We start from the raw sequence: 18,004 nt of genomic DNA, 5'->3' as shown, positions 1-18,004 counted from the left end.
CTGTTCTCCTGCTTACTGTATTTTAATTCAAAAGAAAAAGAGAAGTCTGGGTTACTGCATATAAATAACTTGGAAGGATCCACTTCCATTTCCTATCTACTTGGAAGCATTTACTAGGTTTTTTCCACTTTCAGGATTTTTTTGTTGTTCTTTCATGTTGCTGTTTGTTTTAGTTTGGATTTGGTTTGTTTTGTTTGGGGTTTTTTGTGTATGTGATTTTTTTGTTGGTTTGGGGTGTTTTTTTCCAGAGTTTGTTTTTTTGGGTTTTGTTGCTTGTTTGTTTGTTTTTAAATCAGACTGCAACAGAACCTATGAATAAGTTAGTTAATTCTGGATTATCTTCAGGTGAATCTCATTCAAATCCAACCGAATTTTATTCTTGGGAAAAAAAAAAAACATTGACTGTTATCAAAAGTCTTTAAGCTGTTTGATCCACCATAGAGACAAGACACAAACAAGTATTGTACAAATATCTTCGGAAAGTAAAAAGGTAGGGAAATGTCATTATGTAGAAATTGTTTCTGAAAAGCTTACATTTCCAGGAAAAAATTCCCTTCATTCACCTTTCTAGCTTCTAACCCCACCTACTGAAAACTAAAGCCACCAACAAAAGAGGAGTCATTCTGCTTATAGGCTGTTCTTCCCTTGAGAACAGTCATAGTCACACTTTCTCACTTACATGTGGTTTAATACACACACACTTTCTCTGGAGTTGTTAAGTGGAATAAACAGAGGTGAATAATCAATATTTTTAATAGAGTAACTAAATCCTGAATAACAACACTGGATGTTTTGACTTCCATCTTATAAGCTGCAATACTATTTCAAAAAAAATATATATATATGCTATCAAGATCACTTTTTATGTGTTTGCTGATTTCAGGGGCCTCCTCCTCTTCCACAGACTTTTGAGAGATTGTTCCTTTCTTCAGCATTGAATTGCACTGCTCTAGAACAGCATTCAACCTCTGGAGTCACATGATAAAAAGCAAACACAAAAGACTGTGCCTGACATCAATTCTGCATGTATGACAATGTACATATTTTCTTCATGAAACAAACGCATGAAGCTTGCATTTTTCCCATTGTAAGAGAGTTTCTAGTTTTTCGTTTGTTTTCTTGGATATTTTAATGGTTCAGGGACATACCTCCACACAACGACATATTCCTCTTGCCCACTCTTCCGAAAGAAAAGCTTTCTAAAGTGTAATGAATAGGGTCAAGATGTGGAAAATACATCAAACTGCCACTAAAGAAAACGGTCCTTACTGTAATTCATTTTTTCAGGTACATGTATACAGATGTAAAAGTTCAAAGTCTCCCTCTACCAGACATAATTATGCTACAACATACTGTCCACAAAACATATCCACTTAAAAGTTGTCAAATATTTAACTTACTCTATGAGGATCATTTTCCAACTGTTAAGTAGTTTCATTACAAAACAAGCAATTCTAAGTGAAACCAATCCAAAATTTCTACAGGGTCATACTAATCCTAAAGAACAAATACAAGATACATAATATACTTAGAAACACTGACAAAGAATGACAGATAAATTTTATGATAAACATATTGGCCATGTTAACTATTGTCTTGCAAAGAGAGCTGAAATTCACGAGTCAATAAATCCAGAATTTCTGCAAATCAAAGTTACTCAATATAGAACCTCTCAAAGCATCTCTTTCTGTCCTGCAATACATCATCTACCTTCACAGTGGTTTGATCCAGGCCATATTGAACTTTTGATGAAATAAAATTAACCATGCCAAGAAACCTGAATTCAAAACAAACATATCAAATCATAGCTTGATATTGCTAAACGCTGGGAAGAAAGTGCAGTCACCTACACTCTAAAATCAGTGTGTAAGCTGGCACCAAGTTAAGTCACTATTTGATCTGACGACCATAAGATTATGTCAAATAGGAAAGATTCTTTAAAGAAAAGCCAGATTAAAATTAAAATGTATCTATCAGTACACAATGACAGAAGATAATCTCAATTTAACCTACTACATTTAGTGACTATAATCAATTCCCCTCTTGTTAAACAGTTGAAAGGTTAGTTCACAGTGGATTTTTAATGTATTCTTAATACATTTACATTTTGTACATAATTCTTTAAAGAAATGTATTCTGTCTCTAATGAGACAGATTTAAAATTTATAAACATCGAGACACATCATCCATAATAAATAAATGGAGAACCAATTCAGTATATGCTTCAGCCAAAACTTTCTTAAAATTCTGTCTAGTAAACTGTTTTGATCTAAAGAGAATGTAAATAAAAAAGTCCTATTCAAGTGTAAGAGGAAACTCCTCGAACAATTTTGAACATTGTTTTGAGCAGAACACCAAAATTTTATTTTGTTTCAAACATACAGGAACTTCCCTTTGAATGCCAGTGTTTGCAGTATCAGGGAAAGGGACTTCAACAGTTTATTCCAATCTCACACGACTCAAAACTTCCTATTGCATATAGCCTCATCCTGATTAATGCTCTTTCAGATACGGAGGAGAAGCAAAAGACTCACAGACTATCTTCTGCTTACACATGCCATCAAAACCCATCCAGCAGTAAGATGTATAACTAGTTTGTTCATGTTTTATATAATTCCTACTGAACAGCTACTTGCTGTTTCAGAGTTGGTCTTTCAGGTTATTGTTGCTATGCAATGTGCCCAGAAAATAGAACTTCTTCAGTGAAAAAGAAGATTTTCTTGAAAAAAATATATACAGTTACTGTAGGGAAAAACAAACTACAGTGACATGAACAACTGTGGCTGATTTACAAGAACATACAGAAGAGAGAGTATGTACATTTAGTATGCCCTCTGGTGGTCAATTCCAACCTTGGCTACGTTTAGAGGAGAGAAGAATGCACATTGGCATCAGCATAATTAAAAGGCAATAGGTATGTTACAATTATTTTTTCAGTTCTTCATTCAACCTCTCATATATGTTTTAGCACACAACTGTACCTGCTAACTTCGTATTCCTCCTGCAGTTTCTGGCTATGTAGTTTTGAGTGTCTACCAAACCACCAGTTCAGATTCAGACTTTGGTCAGTTTTAAGATATTTTAAAAACTAAAAGAATGTAACTTATTTAATCTCCTGAAAAGAGAAAAAGGTGCAAAAGGAGGACAGACCGTTTTGGATGACAGAAATAACAGGCTTATTTATGCCACTAGACTTCAGCAAATCAGAGGATAAAAACTAGAGTTTCTCAAAAGCACTTGTGACATTGTCTGTATAGGTAAGTGAGAACTATCACTCAAAGGCAGATTGTTGCCACTATACACTTATGAGTGCAGAGAATTTGATTCAGCAGAGTATTTGGGAACAGTTCTTGGTAGAGTTTGATGAAGAAACTCATAGCAGGACAGAACAAACTTGAAATAAACAGTGGCTACTAAACTGTCAAACGAGAAGAGAAGCCCTTTCAGATCTCTGGAGGAGATCAGGTCTGACCGTACTGCACAGAAATACCACACTAAAAATTTCACAATTTTCAGTTCTAGGTAGGCACTTAGTCAGACAAACATTATTTGAGAATATGTAATTCTCTGACTCTGAACAGCAACACAAGTTGACCAGCATGCAACAGGACTTCAAGTTGTTTAAAAAAAAAATAATTCCTTTCCATTTTCTTCTCCCCAAATTGCAACAGTCTGAAAGAAATACATTCTCATCAAATCCAGGACTAGTTAGCAAGGTAGATCCTCAAAGAGGTTTTCTTTGGCACAAAGAGTTTCAAGTATAGGAAAATTAAAAAGGACTCAAGACTTCAAGCGTTGGCAAATAAAGCCTTTATTTTCAGTAAACGACACAGACACTAACGGCTTATCCCGATTACAATTCTAGGCAATCCTGCAGCCCCATTACGGTCACATCTAACAAAAGCATTCTGATTACAAACATTCAATAAACTGCCAATTCCACCTCACACACCAAGCAAATGCACAGAGGCAGCTGCCTGAGCTTTTGGAAAGACCAAAAGCAAGACGATAATGTCTGTTACCCTCTAATGACTGCCTACTAGCTAAAGCAACAATTCTAAATATTTGCTTGTTGTATTCTGTATAAAATTGTCAAGGAAAGGGACTTTTATGTACAACTAAGTGAAACAACCCACAAGATTTCCAGTGACTTACGCATAGTAAAACCTATTATTGCACCTGAGCCAACTACTTATGTTTAAAACATCCTGCTATGAGGATAGTGTCAAAATTACAAAGTCTTTCTGAATACATTTTAGATGAATTGGGGAATTGTGGATGGAGCAATGAAGTAATTATCTTCCTTAGTTGCAGTCATTTTAACTATACTGGAGATGACTAGCATCTTTTGCCTTAAATCACTTTTGTCAAATACCTGATTTTTTTTATTTGTATAAGTAAAGGAGTTTATGGAGGAAAGAACTGATGCAATGCTGATAAAGTCTGTAATATTATTTGCTACTCTGAAGTGCTTTTGTATCATTTTGAAATGAAAGCATTATGCCTTTGTGGCTTTTGCATTTTTACCTTAAGTACTTTTGATTCTTGCGTATACGGTGGAGTAAATGGACAGCCTTTTTGTCATAGAAGTACAGATTTTTGGATACTCAAGTCACACAAAGCCTTCCTTTTCCAGGTATATCTTTATTAAACGCAAACAAGATTGTAAGCCAGACACTTGCCAGCAATACAAGCTACTGAAAAGAAAAAGAAGAGAAAAAAAATCGCCTAAGAATATCTGCCTGGTTTTTCTTCACACAATTCTGCAATATAAAGATCTAAATCGTTTTCAGTGGAGAAGCCTTTTTCCTAGTCCTGATTGAAGGTTTCTTTACCAATGACCTTAATTCTGGCATCAGAATAATTTGTATGGACAATTTAAGAAAGTAGTTTACAAAACCAAACATCTCTCATTTCAGCAGAAATTCAGCATTTTCCTCCTTCCTTTCTATAGGACTTTGTGATGTTCTTAAAAAAAAAAACACATTTTCATATTGAACAGATACACACTTTTCAAGAAAAACATACCCACATAGTCAAAAGCAATCTTTTTTTTTTTTTTTTTAAATAAACGAAGCCAATAATGCCAGCAAGCTCTTACTTCAAATGGTAAGCTACTGCATGTACATGAAGATTATTTTCATATCATAAATTCCAATACAATGAAACACAACTGTAAATAAGATACATGTGTGCATTAGCCCTTTAATCGTTAAACTTACAATTTGTGCTGGTAAAACAAGTAATTTCTTGTTTCTGGATTTTAGAATGCCTTTGTCCCTTACAAGAAACAGCAATTAAAACATTTACTGAAAAGATAAATAACAATAATGTACTTACAAAAGAGTAATTATGTCTAAAATAATTAGGGAATTATTTCTGGTTATGATCAGTTAGAAATGTAAGGCTGTCCTATAATAGTTTCTTAACAGCCCAGTCATTTGCATACTTTCTGTACATTATATTAAGTTAACTAGAGAAAGGTTCTCTAGAAAGGTAAAAAGAGAGCAGAACAGTATTAATTAGCTTAATTTCAACAAAACTTTCAAGAGCAGTGATCATACCAAACTGTGGGCTCTGAGGACAGTCTGTGTTCTATTGAGGATACAAAATACACCTTTTTCCTCCAAACCAGTGAAGACACAAAACAGGAACTCCCAAAGACAGTTACATATCCTTCAGTATACAAAGAGAGATGAAGGCTTCCTGTCCAAAGAAAGTAACCTGGGAAAGAAAGCTTACTATTAGAGGATATGAGCATTCTAGATAAAAAGGATTGCCAGGGCTCTTCAGAACAAGATTTAATTACTTTCAAAGGGATTAGAGAATTTTTAGGCTCAGTGGACAAAGTATATTTCCAAAAGCAGAAATAAAACATCTAACACCAGATGGTCACAGTTCTGTGTGACAAAACAATCTGCAAAAAGAACTCAGGGCTCCCAAAAAACTAGAGAACCCATCTTTAGGCTACCCCAATATAAGTGAAGTAACAAGGCCTGAGGGTACATTCAATTTGACTAAAAAGGAGTCAGACTTAAGAGTAAAAATACTTTGCCATATGACATCAGAACAGTGTATACACACAAGAACTGTTTTCCTATTAGGGTGGATTAACTATTCTAAGGACAACTGTAATTTCAATTATTTTAAATTACTACTATGAAACCGCATTGAACATTTTAAACAAAACAGAATTTCTTCAAGAAATACTCCCATACAAATGCCACATTTTTTTCCCGTTTCACTGGAGGAAATAGGAGGATGGGACTAAACCTACTTACATCCTCCTCTACACTTCTTCACAAGTGATGTTCCAAGAGCATCGAAAGCAAACTGGCAAGAGTATCAACTTTAACTGAACCTCATACAGACTGAGAGATCAGGATCTGGAATTAACACTTCTCATCCAGTAAACTTTTTTGAAAAGGTTGCTGTAACACTCAAAAAATAGAAGATACCTAGCTTATCTGAAGAACACTAAAGGAAAAAAGTAAACTCTAAGATTCTCTTCCACTGTACAGTACCAGTTATCCTTTGCTTTTAAAAGCAAAAGCAAAGATGATCATGTCATCATTATCTTAATTCTTCTGCACAGACCAGCATTTTTAATTCTCAAGAATTTTTAAAAGCATTAGTCTATATTCAAAACCAGCACTTACTTATTCCCAGCTGCTCAAAATTTCTTTGCTCTCTTTACTCCATTAAATAAAGCTTCCATTTAATGCACTCAAATAACTTTCAAAAAAGTATTTTACATAGCCCATTCATATAAAACAGTCTACTTTTGAGTCTTTTTTCTAGAATGTTTTCCTGAGCATATCCTGTGGCCCAAAATCAGTTATTTTTTAAGCTGAAAAGTTCTCATAGTCCATAACAAAATACTTTTTGACTAGCAGGAAAAACAAATTCAATCAGTGAATGTTTTTAAAAGAAATACTTGCTAGCACTTATTGATTGAGAGCTGCTTCTTCTCTTTTGGCTGAAGGAGAAAGAATGCCTTTAGTCAGGACGTTTCAGGTGCTAATGAGCCACCAAAACACTTTCTTAGCCTGATGCCCCCACCTCCCTTTCTAAAGCAAAGTCCCTTAGGTAAGACCCTACATTCAGAACATTTTTACTTTGAACTCTCATTGCCTCTAAGGCTGAGGCTATGTAGGACAAGAAGAAAAAAGTTTATAATGAAAGCTGTTTCATTTCAGAATACATACTGAAAATAGTCATCACATCCATTTTTTTTTCAATATTTTAGGCATTTTGGGGTAAAGTCCCAAGCTTTATCTCTGCAAAAGTAATTTAATACATTGTGCAATTCCTCCCCCCCCCCCCCCCCACCCCCTTCAGGCTCAAAAACAAATAGTTGCAGTGCAAAGCTTACAGGTTTCACAATTTTTCTTTGCACATACAGTAGCAACTTCATAAATACCATATAATGCATCCCTAGATAACCAGAGTATGACATCTAGTATATGCAAAGCTGTTTTGTTTGCTTCATCTCTTGTTTCAGATTTTTCCCCTTTTTTTGCTGAACATTTCTTCCTATGCATAGATATATCTGCATATTATATTTGTGTTGTTTTCACTTCATTTATGAAGTCGGGGGGTTTTTGAAACATTGACTTCATCTGCTTTCATTTCCTTTTTTCTATAGAATTTACTACTGATCCTTCGATTTGTTACTCTGATCAGCAGCTTTTGAAGGTTCTCCCTGAAACTACTGAAAATAAATGGATGTGGTTAGTTGAGTGACAGAAGAGCAATTCACAGCTATGTAGCTACACCTCCTTAACAAACTATACCACAGGTAAGAATGTTCTTTCTCTATTTCCCTGAAGAAAGTAACACCTCTGCTCTGCAGACTGCAGCAGTATTACAAAAACAGAACTCTTGACAAAATATATATGCCTACATATCTCTACTTTAGAGAAAGTACCGTATCATATCACATGCAGGGCAAGGAAAAAGTGTGTGAAGAGACATTCATACCTACTGAGAGGGTATGAATCCCATTAATCAGCACTTTGTCTTCAAGGTCCAACCCACAGCACACTGAAGTACTCTAAAACTTTAATTTCCAAGAATGTCAGGTCATGCTCTTTATCAGTCCTGCATTACACAGAAAATATACTGCAATATTTCACATTTAAACAAGCTAATATGAGAATCAGCCACTTCTGTAAAAAAACTGAGAAATAATTAAAGGTATATAACATATCTTCTCTAACATAGGTGTGGTCATAAAAGGGTATCTATCCATCAACAATTTTATTGAAATTAAAGGTTAGAAAAGAAATCAAAATCCTGAAAAGTCCCTGTAGGGTGTAACTCTGAAAGTCTACTGTATTCTTAAGAAATAAACCTTAAACCTGGTCAGAAGTAGAAGAATGTCAAGACAAAATAATTAGTTTTTATGCTTCAGTAGGTGTTTGGAATAACAGGTTTTAGAGAAAGGTCAGTTAACTACATAATAACTACACGTATCAGGGCTAAATTCTTACTTTCTATTTGCAGCATAATGCTTCACTAAAAAAAAACCTAAAATAAACTATATATAAAGCAACTCTTTAACGTGCAGGTTCTATACTTTATTCTATTACAGACTGAATTTAGAAAAGAAGAAGGAATCGCCTTTCCAGCTGCTTGTACAAAACACCTATAATTGCTGTCTTGGTCTAATACAGACTAAATGTATCTAATTTTAGTCATTTAAAAACTAGCTGTTTCATCACTACAGAGCATTTGGGACAACTACCCTTTCTGACGGAAAAAGGTGACCACTTTGAAAGCGTGATATATCATACACAAAACTACAACAAAAAAATGTTTAAAGCAGACATCTCTCTCCACTTACTATAGAGGAAGTCTGCAGAAAATGAGCTTATGCTAAGCTTCTAAACTATTACAGTTAGGCAAGACGAGTCTCAGCTTTATGTTCCGAACACCTTAGTTTCATTTCCCAATAGTTAAGCAAGGAAACCCTGCTTACCACAAGACACACAAACCCAGTAGTGCTTTACCTAGGATAATGAAAAAGTTTTCCTTGTCTTGCAAAATTTACCCAAAGATAACTGAACTTTTCCAAATGTGGCTATTTCTGAGAGGGTGGAAGTTTTACTCGACACATTTTTTTTCTCTGCCAGATGCAGCACTGGCATTTTAACTCTACCTAGTAGTTTTAGGCCATAACATTAAGCAATTCTAAATAAAAAGAGGCAATACTTCGCTATCACAGTTAATTCAACCTCCATCAGAATTAGCTTTCCACAAGCTACTAAAAATTTGCAATTGTTCTTTTTTCACTGAAACAAAAAATTTGAAGTATTTTTAATGCTGATATCATTTTTCTAAGCAAAAGGAATCAATATCTCCACTTTTAATATGGCACTATCTATTCTACACTCCACACTACTTCTAACAAAAGACAATTTACATGTCTAGCCTCAAGTCTTGCCAAAATTAACATTCATAATTTGGAAGACTTGAAGAAGAGAAATAGCAAAAATGTAATAGTAGAAATTAGGTACGGGAAATAGGGGGAAAGATATTTCTGATTGTTTAAGGAACCATGGTAAGTGTCCTGGCATTGAAAGGCCTTCCTAGTCCAACAGAAGCCAGGGAAGTCATATTCTAATTTTATTTCTTGCCCAGTAATAATTTTAACAGAAAAATGAATACATAAAGGTATATGAACTACACAAAGTAGGTCTCTCCTTAAAGTTTTTCCACTACTAACTACCTAATTTTCAGGGTAATAGATGTATCCAGCCATGAGGAACTGCACAACATCCTGACATCCTTCAGAAATAGCATTCTTGTTATCAAAACTTTTCATTACCTGGTTCTTTTATTTTTTTTATGTTCTAAGAATTTGTATCCAATTGGCAAAGATACAAACTATGACAAAAGTAGATTTTGTGGAGCTTAGGAGGAGGGATAATGGTCTGCAGAAAACAATCAGCATTTTTCTCCACTTCTATTTCTACTACCAAAACTGTTCAAAAATAAAAATTAAAAATTAAAATCTCCTGTTGCCCTATCACAGGACACTTTTTTCTCTCCTTGCACAGAGAAACACAAAGAAGTTTTGACGTACTTGACATGCGAATTAAAGCAAAACTCCTCCATGAAGACTATGTTCATAGCTATGAAGAAAGGCAAACTAGTAGTACAGTAACTATCTACAGCAGAACTGATCCTGAGCAGTCTTACCTAGAATTCAGCACTGGAAAATTTCACACATGACATTTCTGCCAGCTGACTGTTTCTATATGTGATCAAGTAAAGAAGAAAAAATTCAGCACACAGAGATGGGGAGGGAAACGGGAAAGAAATACAAAAACGGGAAAGATAGCAATATTGGTCAAATCATTCCCTAACAAATTTCATATCCTGCTATAGCTGAAGGAAGTGGAGTATGTACTATTTGCAGCTGCAATAATGTGCACAGTTACCAGACCAGGATACTGAGGTTGGTGATGTACCAGTACAGAGCACAGACCCTGCACACATCACACCTTCTGATTTAGGGCAGAGATGGTAACAGCCAGTCAGCAAAACCAACGTGGCCATCTACAGCACTTGAAGGCTTTTAGCTCCTCTGATAATAACATTAGCAATTTATCCCTGCCTAGACTGTATTCTTAATGACTAGGATGGAGCGAAAAAGAAACTTATGTAAGGTTTTGAAAGGCTTATGGGGGGGCGGGAAGATCTCTTGAGAAGGAAACCCTGGCACTTGGGAAGCAGAATTTGTACTGATAGCAGATTTGCCCTTTTAATCAAGTGTAATATCCGTTAAGCTCACTCCCCTTCTAAACAACTCTTGCTTTTAATTACAACTCAAATTATGTGGAAAAGGGATGACCTTTCAGGAGATGAAAACTTGCAAAATTTCTCCCTCTCCAACTGCCACACTAATCAAAGCTGAAAGGTTTAAAAGATAAATGTCTTACTAATTCCTCCATTTCAAGATAGTCTCACAATGAAAAACAGAAAATATAGTCTAATGTACAGGAACAAAGTAGAAAGGTTACTATAATATTAACTAGTAACTCCTATACTAATATAAATTCTGCCAAGACTATTATGAACATACTTAAAGAATCATAAGCTTGTCTTAAATACTCTCATAATCATAAAGCTGGCATGGAACAGTGATAACAATATCCAGTATGAATCACATGCTTTCCCACATGAGTATAATCTTTTATTTCAGTACTTTGGGGTCAAGCCTCTAATCTGTCCCTTCAGGAAAAGGGAAGATGCAATAGTCTACAGTAAATTAAATCACACCTCCAAAAGGTATTTCAATACATATTATTTCCCACAGGCTGGTTTATCTTTGAGAACCTCGAAGCAGTAATACATCAGTAGGAAGAGGCTTCTCCCATTTTGCTGCTAAACATGCAAATTACTTAAATATTATGTGCATATATAGCAAAGGACAAACATCTCAAACAATGCTTTCACTCAGTTTGTTTGAAATTTTCTCCTCTCTCCAATCACTATCAGAAAAACAAGGAAAAACCCATCTCTCTACTCCAAAATTCTCAGTGTGTATACTCCTTTATTTTCCTCTCTCAATTTAATTCTCTTCTCTTTGCTTCTACTGCTTTAAGAGCTGAGGTTAATCATGGCTGAAAAAACACCTAAAGAATTTCACCCACAGATTAAGGACTCTCTCCTTCTCTCCTACCTACCGTGGCTGCTATAACAAAAGGAATCAAAGAAAACAAGTACTCTGAAAATCAAAAATAGTCACTTCTAAACCTTGGGGGACCTGAACTGAGTCTCAGCTGAAATATCAGAAATGCTATAGCACTATAGTTGATTTATGAATAGTATTTGTCAACAGAGCCACTGGTCTCCATGGGGTCTTCCTCTGTTACTCATAAGCATTTGGACAGCTCTAAAGCACTATTGAAAGAGAAAACAAAATTTCTGAAACATACCAAACATGCAGTTTTTAAAAAATAATAATATTTTGTTATCTTTATTTGAATTAAAATTTAGTTACTAAGTCAGCAAATTAGGCACACCAATAACAGAAATAATTTTTCCAAGTTTCAAGTTTAACAATTCATAGGCTAAATACATTTGGAATCTTTTCAGTAAGATCAGTGATTTTCATTTGCCTTCAAATCACCACACAACAGCAATCTACTTTTACAACACTGCCACTGAACCATTTTTTGTTTCAGAAAGCAACAGTAATACATACCCTTCCAGTCACAATACGTAAATTTTTCCAGTGGCTGTGTTCAAAAAAAAAAAAAGAAAAAAGGTCTAACTAACTGCTAACTGCTGTGTACAAGCAAGCCAGTTAACTGTTCTGCAATAACTTTTCAACTGGAGTTAGTAAAAATGAGTTTTATATTAAGCTACTCCATACAAAGGCACTAAAGACCTTTGTGGTACAACCATACATTTTGTTCAAAGTCCCACATAGACATATGCACCACATTCAAATGCCAAAAACAATAAAAGAGGCTTTGCTCAGAAACAGGGATAAATTTGCTTGCTTAATGCCCTGCATTACTTGAGTTATACTATTTCTCTATTATTACTTCCATATCCTCACTCATTACACATCTCTTGAGAACATTTTGCCATGCAGGTCTTTTTTGCCATGCACCTTAAGTCTCTCCACTGGAAGATATCAAGAGGAATAGTTAAGCACTGTAGTTTGCTATCCATTCCTACCTATTCTACACTAATGTTCAAATACATGTATCAGTTGTTGATTGCATATTTGTAATCAAGACTCAGTTCAGCAGATTGTTGGTGACTTCAGCAAAATATTACCTGAACCAGAAGCTTATATCACTCTTCGAGATAAAACTCAAGATATTTTCTATCAGTGAGGGAAATAAGTGCTCAGTAGAAATTAATACCCACAGGAGCGACTGATGCCCTGCCGACAAATACTTTTCAGAGCAAAGGACAAAGAACTGTAGTAAAAATCTTCCATTGTAATTTGAGGAGAAAAGTAATTCCAAGCATCTCTCTATGCTCACCAAAATTGAGATGCAAAGATGACACACTATCCATTTATCACAAACTGATTTAAGTCTTCCTAACCTAAACTTTTACATAAGACCAAAGGTTTAATTGTACACGTGACAGATTTAACAAGCCTGTATTTTTGCAAGAGTCCTTTGAAAGTAAAATTACAACTTATAATGGAAATATTACCTGCAAAAGAAAAAGCAACCCATAAATAAAAAAGCTTTTAGTTTTCTTACAAACTAACTCTATGCCACACCATATATGGCAAGGCATCCAACAAAAAAAATCTAGAACATTCTCTCCTCAAGCTTAGCTCTGTAATCAGAATTAAAGAAAAAGTGAAATGAGCATATGGTCTCGTCTGTTTTTATTTCTTGCAGTCTAAAAAACAAAGAATACTAATGTCTCAATCGTATAGTTAATAGTCAAAGGATTTCTATGACAAAAAACCACCGTGTGCATATATACACGCACAAAAAAAACTGCTCCTGCTGAAAACAGCCACATATTTGCCCTATTCTTATGCTCCTAAATAAGTCTAAAACACATAATACTGACATTAAAAATCCAATTACAAAGAATATCCTTCTGATGCTTACATTGTATGCACATCAACATTTTATTTTGCTGTTTCCCCTAGAGAATCTCTCGGTTTCCTTTTTTCCATTGGTTATCTAATAAAGCCAACAGGAAAGTAATCACAAGACACAACAATATGAAAAACATGGTAGTAGAGCAATAAAAACAAATAGGAAAGTACGTGAAAACACAAAGCACATGAAATCACTCCTTAAAAACAGAAAGCTAATAATAAGTGTACTTTATCTCTTTAATTAGACTACATATGTTAAAGAATTATTCACCAAACAAACAAATCCATTAATACTAACGTAATAATCAGAAAATTTAATTATATGCAGCAGGTTGTTTCTTTTTGGGTTTTTTTTGTTATTTATTTGATGTTTTTTTTTAAATACAAGCGTAAGAACTACATATACCTCTGCATATAGTCAATCACCAAAATCCATCAAGAAATATAATGCCTATTGAGAAACCACACTGTAGTATCACCATTTTGTGCTTTCATGCTAAATCAGTGATACAGGGGCAGTGAGGGAAGAATGCATACTGACAGAAACAACCAAGACATAGATAGACTACAAATAAATTTTAGTGTTGCTAACCAGCTGTAAGAATTCGGAGTGCATAATGTCACAGGATTGTAGAGAGCCATTTATCACACACCTAGTTTCCATTCAAGAGTTTTCATCATGTATTTTATAATATTTTTTCAACAGTCTGATAGCGTAACATCATTTTCATTCCCAGGTCAGAGTTCTACCTTGAATTCACCACAACCCAGGAGAACCTTTCACATATAAATAGTACATCTGGTGATTTTTTTTCCAGGTGGTGTTGTGGAACACTTAATACTATAAGTAATACGATAAGTTTTTGAGTATGCAACTTTCCATACCAAGTTCCTCAAATAAATGTCAGTGTTTCCTACAAAAAAAGTCTTAATCAAGACAAATGGACTATTTACAGTTTCAAACATTTCAGTGCAAATCACCAGATCTGATGAAAATAATTCCGTACAAAAAGAAAGTGCAAATTGCTTTTTTCTTTAACAATAAAAAAAGCTACAGAGAAGTCCCACTGAATGTTATTTTCCATCTAAAAACCAAATGCTTTCTACTTGTGTTCAATTTAAAGTTTTCATCTTCTGCTGAATTCAATAATAGTCCTATAGAACCCAAAAGAACTTTTTTCTAGCATAAAACTTTCTGAGGGAAGTTGAAAAACATATGAATCTAGAACAGAACAGTGTCTTCAGAGTAGCAACTCTAGCTGTAATGAAAGCACAAAAACTGAGATTTAGTTGCTAAAGCAAACCTGGCCCATAGTTCATGACATTCATAATACACTTCATATAGTAAGTGCTCCCTTAAGATATAAAGAATTGAGGTCATGCCATTGATTTCTGCTGTACTCGATTAGTTATCGCGTACTCTTCAGGAAGTTACTGTGAAAGATCTACAACAAAAACACATTTACAGAGGAATGAGTAGGTTTACAAATAAGGCAAGTTTCTAAAATCCCTGTCCTGCATGCCAGGGTGCAAAATAAACTAACAGTCTATCTGTGTATTACAGAAAAGCTGAACTTTAAAAGAGGTTGGGGTGTGTCCAGACATAAAGGAAATAGAATAGAATTTTCAGGCACAGAAAAGCACACCATAAAGATGGGGTACATAACTGAAGTCGTGGAAACTGAGTGACAACTTAAGCTCGAACACAACCTTCCTTTCAGCTTTACTGTTAAAACCTAAAAATTTCAAAGCTGTCCCAAATAAGATAAACTATGTAAACTACTGAAAAGACTTTGGATTCCTTGATGCATATTCCTCGTGAATAAAGTTTAAAATACTGAAAGAATTAAGTGTTTACTCAGGATAGTTACAGCTGCAAATAACTATCTAGAAATTAATCTACCAATTTCTACACACTTGATCAATACTAACTGGCACTAGTATTATTTGCTTCTGCACAACAGATCCCTCCACAAATTCTATGTTTTGGAAACTTATATTGCATAATAATAAGAAACTTGATGTAAAAGAAATTTTTAAGTTTCATTTTTCACAAAAGCAGCAATATTAACATTTTCTAAAAAAAAAAAAAGAACCAAAAAATTTCAATCTCTACATGTCAAGTACTTTGACAGTTTATAGTATTTCCTTTTTTTGTGTATAAAACGTGAATTAGACTGTCAAACAAACTGGTGCGACAATTAATCTCTCCAAAGTAGTAGAGTTTTACTTTCTGTAGTGTCAAAGTAATTTTCTCGTATCAAGATTGTTTTACACACCAAGCAGCAAAGAAAAATGTAAGTCACTGCAGAACCAGGATTAGAACTTAATTCTGAATATCAATGTTGTTTCCATTAAATTTAACATCTAATTTCCCATGCAACTCACATTTATAGATAAAAAGTGTTGGTTTTCAATAAAGAAACATCTGTTAAACGTCAAAAGAAGAAATGCAAAAATTTATTTTAAATGCTAGTAAAAAGAAGCTGATCTTACAAAACTAGATTCAAAAGTCATGTAGATCACATCATAATAGTAGAATAACTGGGCAGGTGGGGCAATACATTGATCTTCTCTCCAACCAAAATATAATGGCGCAACTTGTTTGACTACCTCAGAATTAACACCTGCAATTTTTGTTTTCTTTCTGCTCTAAAATTAACAGAGACTGATATTCGTAGTTTGCTATTTAAGAAATTTATCAAACACAAAATATGAATAATCCAACAAAATTTCTCAAATTTTGAATATGTAAAGGAATGTAAGGCACAGAATATTTCACTATCTACATTATTTCTTTCTGAACATAATTTATTAAGTCATTACATGTTCCAGAGATTTCTACTAATCATCACTCAAAGCAAGGGGTACACCTTAAGGTAAACTCAAAAAAAAAGGGGGATTTAAAATAACAGTTTCAAAATTTACATACCTTAAATAGCAGCAGCACCAAAATTCATTTTTGGTAGTTAGTAAAATATATAACAAAAGAACCTTTGTCTGTAAGGAGAAAATACCTTCTAAACTCAGAGAAAAACATAAAAAACTTAAAATTACCAACAGGAAAATTAAAAGTTTCATCCCTGGTAGCCTATGCCATATTACCTTCATTCCTGCTTCTAATTTCAGGTTTTGCAGTGGAGGGCTTATTGAAAGTATTTAGCAAAGGAACAAAGCCCCCAATAACACTGTAACATTTCTTTCTCCAGTAGGATACACAACAATTCATAGAAATTCTCATACAACTTCTCCACTTGAAGAAAGTATCCATAACTTTTTCTTAATTATATGTCATTTATCTTAAACCAAGTTCATTTTACTAAAAAGCTTTTTAAAGTAAAAAATTCAGGCTCACCAGTAATAGTATTACCTATGCCAAAAGCAAACAAAATCAACAATTATATTAAAAAAACACCTACTGGAATGAACAACAGAAAAAGAAACTGGACAGACAGGAATGATCTTAACACAAACTAAGAGTCTCACTTAATGAAACACAGTGAATGATTTCAAAGGAAGCCTGCTCATAAGGTTTACACTAACCACAAGCCTAGACTCTTCGCTGATAGAGCACTAGGAGTATGAGAAATTCAAATTCGTCATGTGGAAGCGTCTATAAGCCCAGTAGCAAGTAACTAGGCATGACTACACCTGTCAGTTTGGTTCACCTTAGAAACCCAGTGTCAGAACACTTCTAAGATTGATGTCAATCATATCAATCGATGGTACTGATCTAAAAATGAATCTTTATGTTTAAATGCAGTATTAACAGATCACTCTAGTAGACCATCTCATCATTCAAAATTAAGGATGCAACAAACTTGCATCTTCAAACATTAATGATCATTGTGAAAACTAAGACTGGGCACCCAGTCTTATTTTCATCACGTTACTAAGAGATTTTAAGGAAATAAGTAAGTTATTTTTCTAGTGTAGTAAAAGATGGATTCCTAGAAATAAACTAGGAATCTGATATAGATAAAAGAATCATACAAATTGCACTTCTCCAAATAAGCACATATCATAGGTTGTCTAGTTAGGGTAACTAGACATCCATGAGATATGAACTCTGGACACCAAGATGTCTTTGGATAAATACATTCTCACAAATTTTGCTGTTCCATTCTCACAACAAGAAGTTCTGAAACAACACACTGTTCTTTTCATGTGATCATAAAACCTTAATTTACTTTTTTCTTTAAGAACCTTCTAAATTATCCTTAAGTTTGCTCCCTAGTGCTGATTTAACTGCTGTGTGTAAGAACAGAAATAGAAGAAACAACATAAATTGAATATAAAATTAAACTAGGAGAGAAAAAGTAAATCAAAGAACACAGAATAATTCTTTTGTATTTGTGTTACCTATTCTTAACTTTAAAGCAAAGGTTATTGGGGTGGGGTAATACT

At 34.1% G+C, this 18,004-nt stretch overlaps 1 protein-coding gene across 5 annotated transcripts in view; it reads right to left on the bottom strand.

Moving 5' to 3' along the window:
- SPOCK3 (SPARC (osteonectin), cwcv and kazal like domains proteoglycan 3) overlaps window positions 1–18,004 on the bottom strand; it is a 214,851-nt gene that overhangs the window by 182,367 nt on the left and 14,480 nt on the right. The window contains exon 2 of one of the 5 annotated variants that reach the window (XM_086611595.1): window positions 7,612–7,625. The exons of the other annotated variants lie outside the window; for them this stretch is intronic. Within the exon in view, the coding sequence (XP_086467721.1) occupies window positions 7,612–7,625 (14 nt within the window). The remainder of the gene's footprint in view (window positions 1–7,611; window positions 7,626–18,004) is intronic. 5 annotated transcript variants of the gene reach the window in all.

The sequence above is a fragment of the Tauraco erythrolophus genome, chromosome 5, assembly GCF_009769465.1.
Source record: "Tauraco erythrolophus isolate bTauEry1 chromosome 5, bTauEry1.pri, whole genome shotgun sequence".
In the NCBI taxonomy this organism is placed as follows: Eukaryota; Metazoa; Chordata; class Aves; order Musophagiformes; family Musophagidae; genus Tauraco; species Tauraco erythrolophus.
Note: the sequence above shows the minus strand (reverse complement) of the source record. Positions and strands in the feature narration are given on the sequence as shown.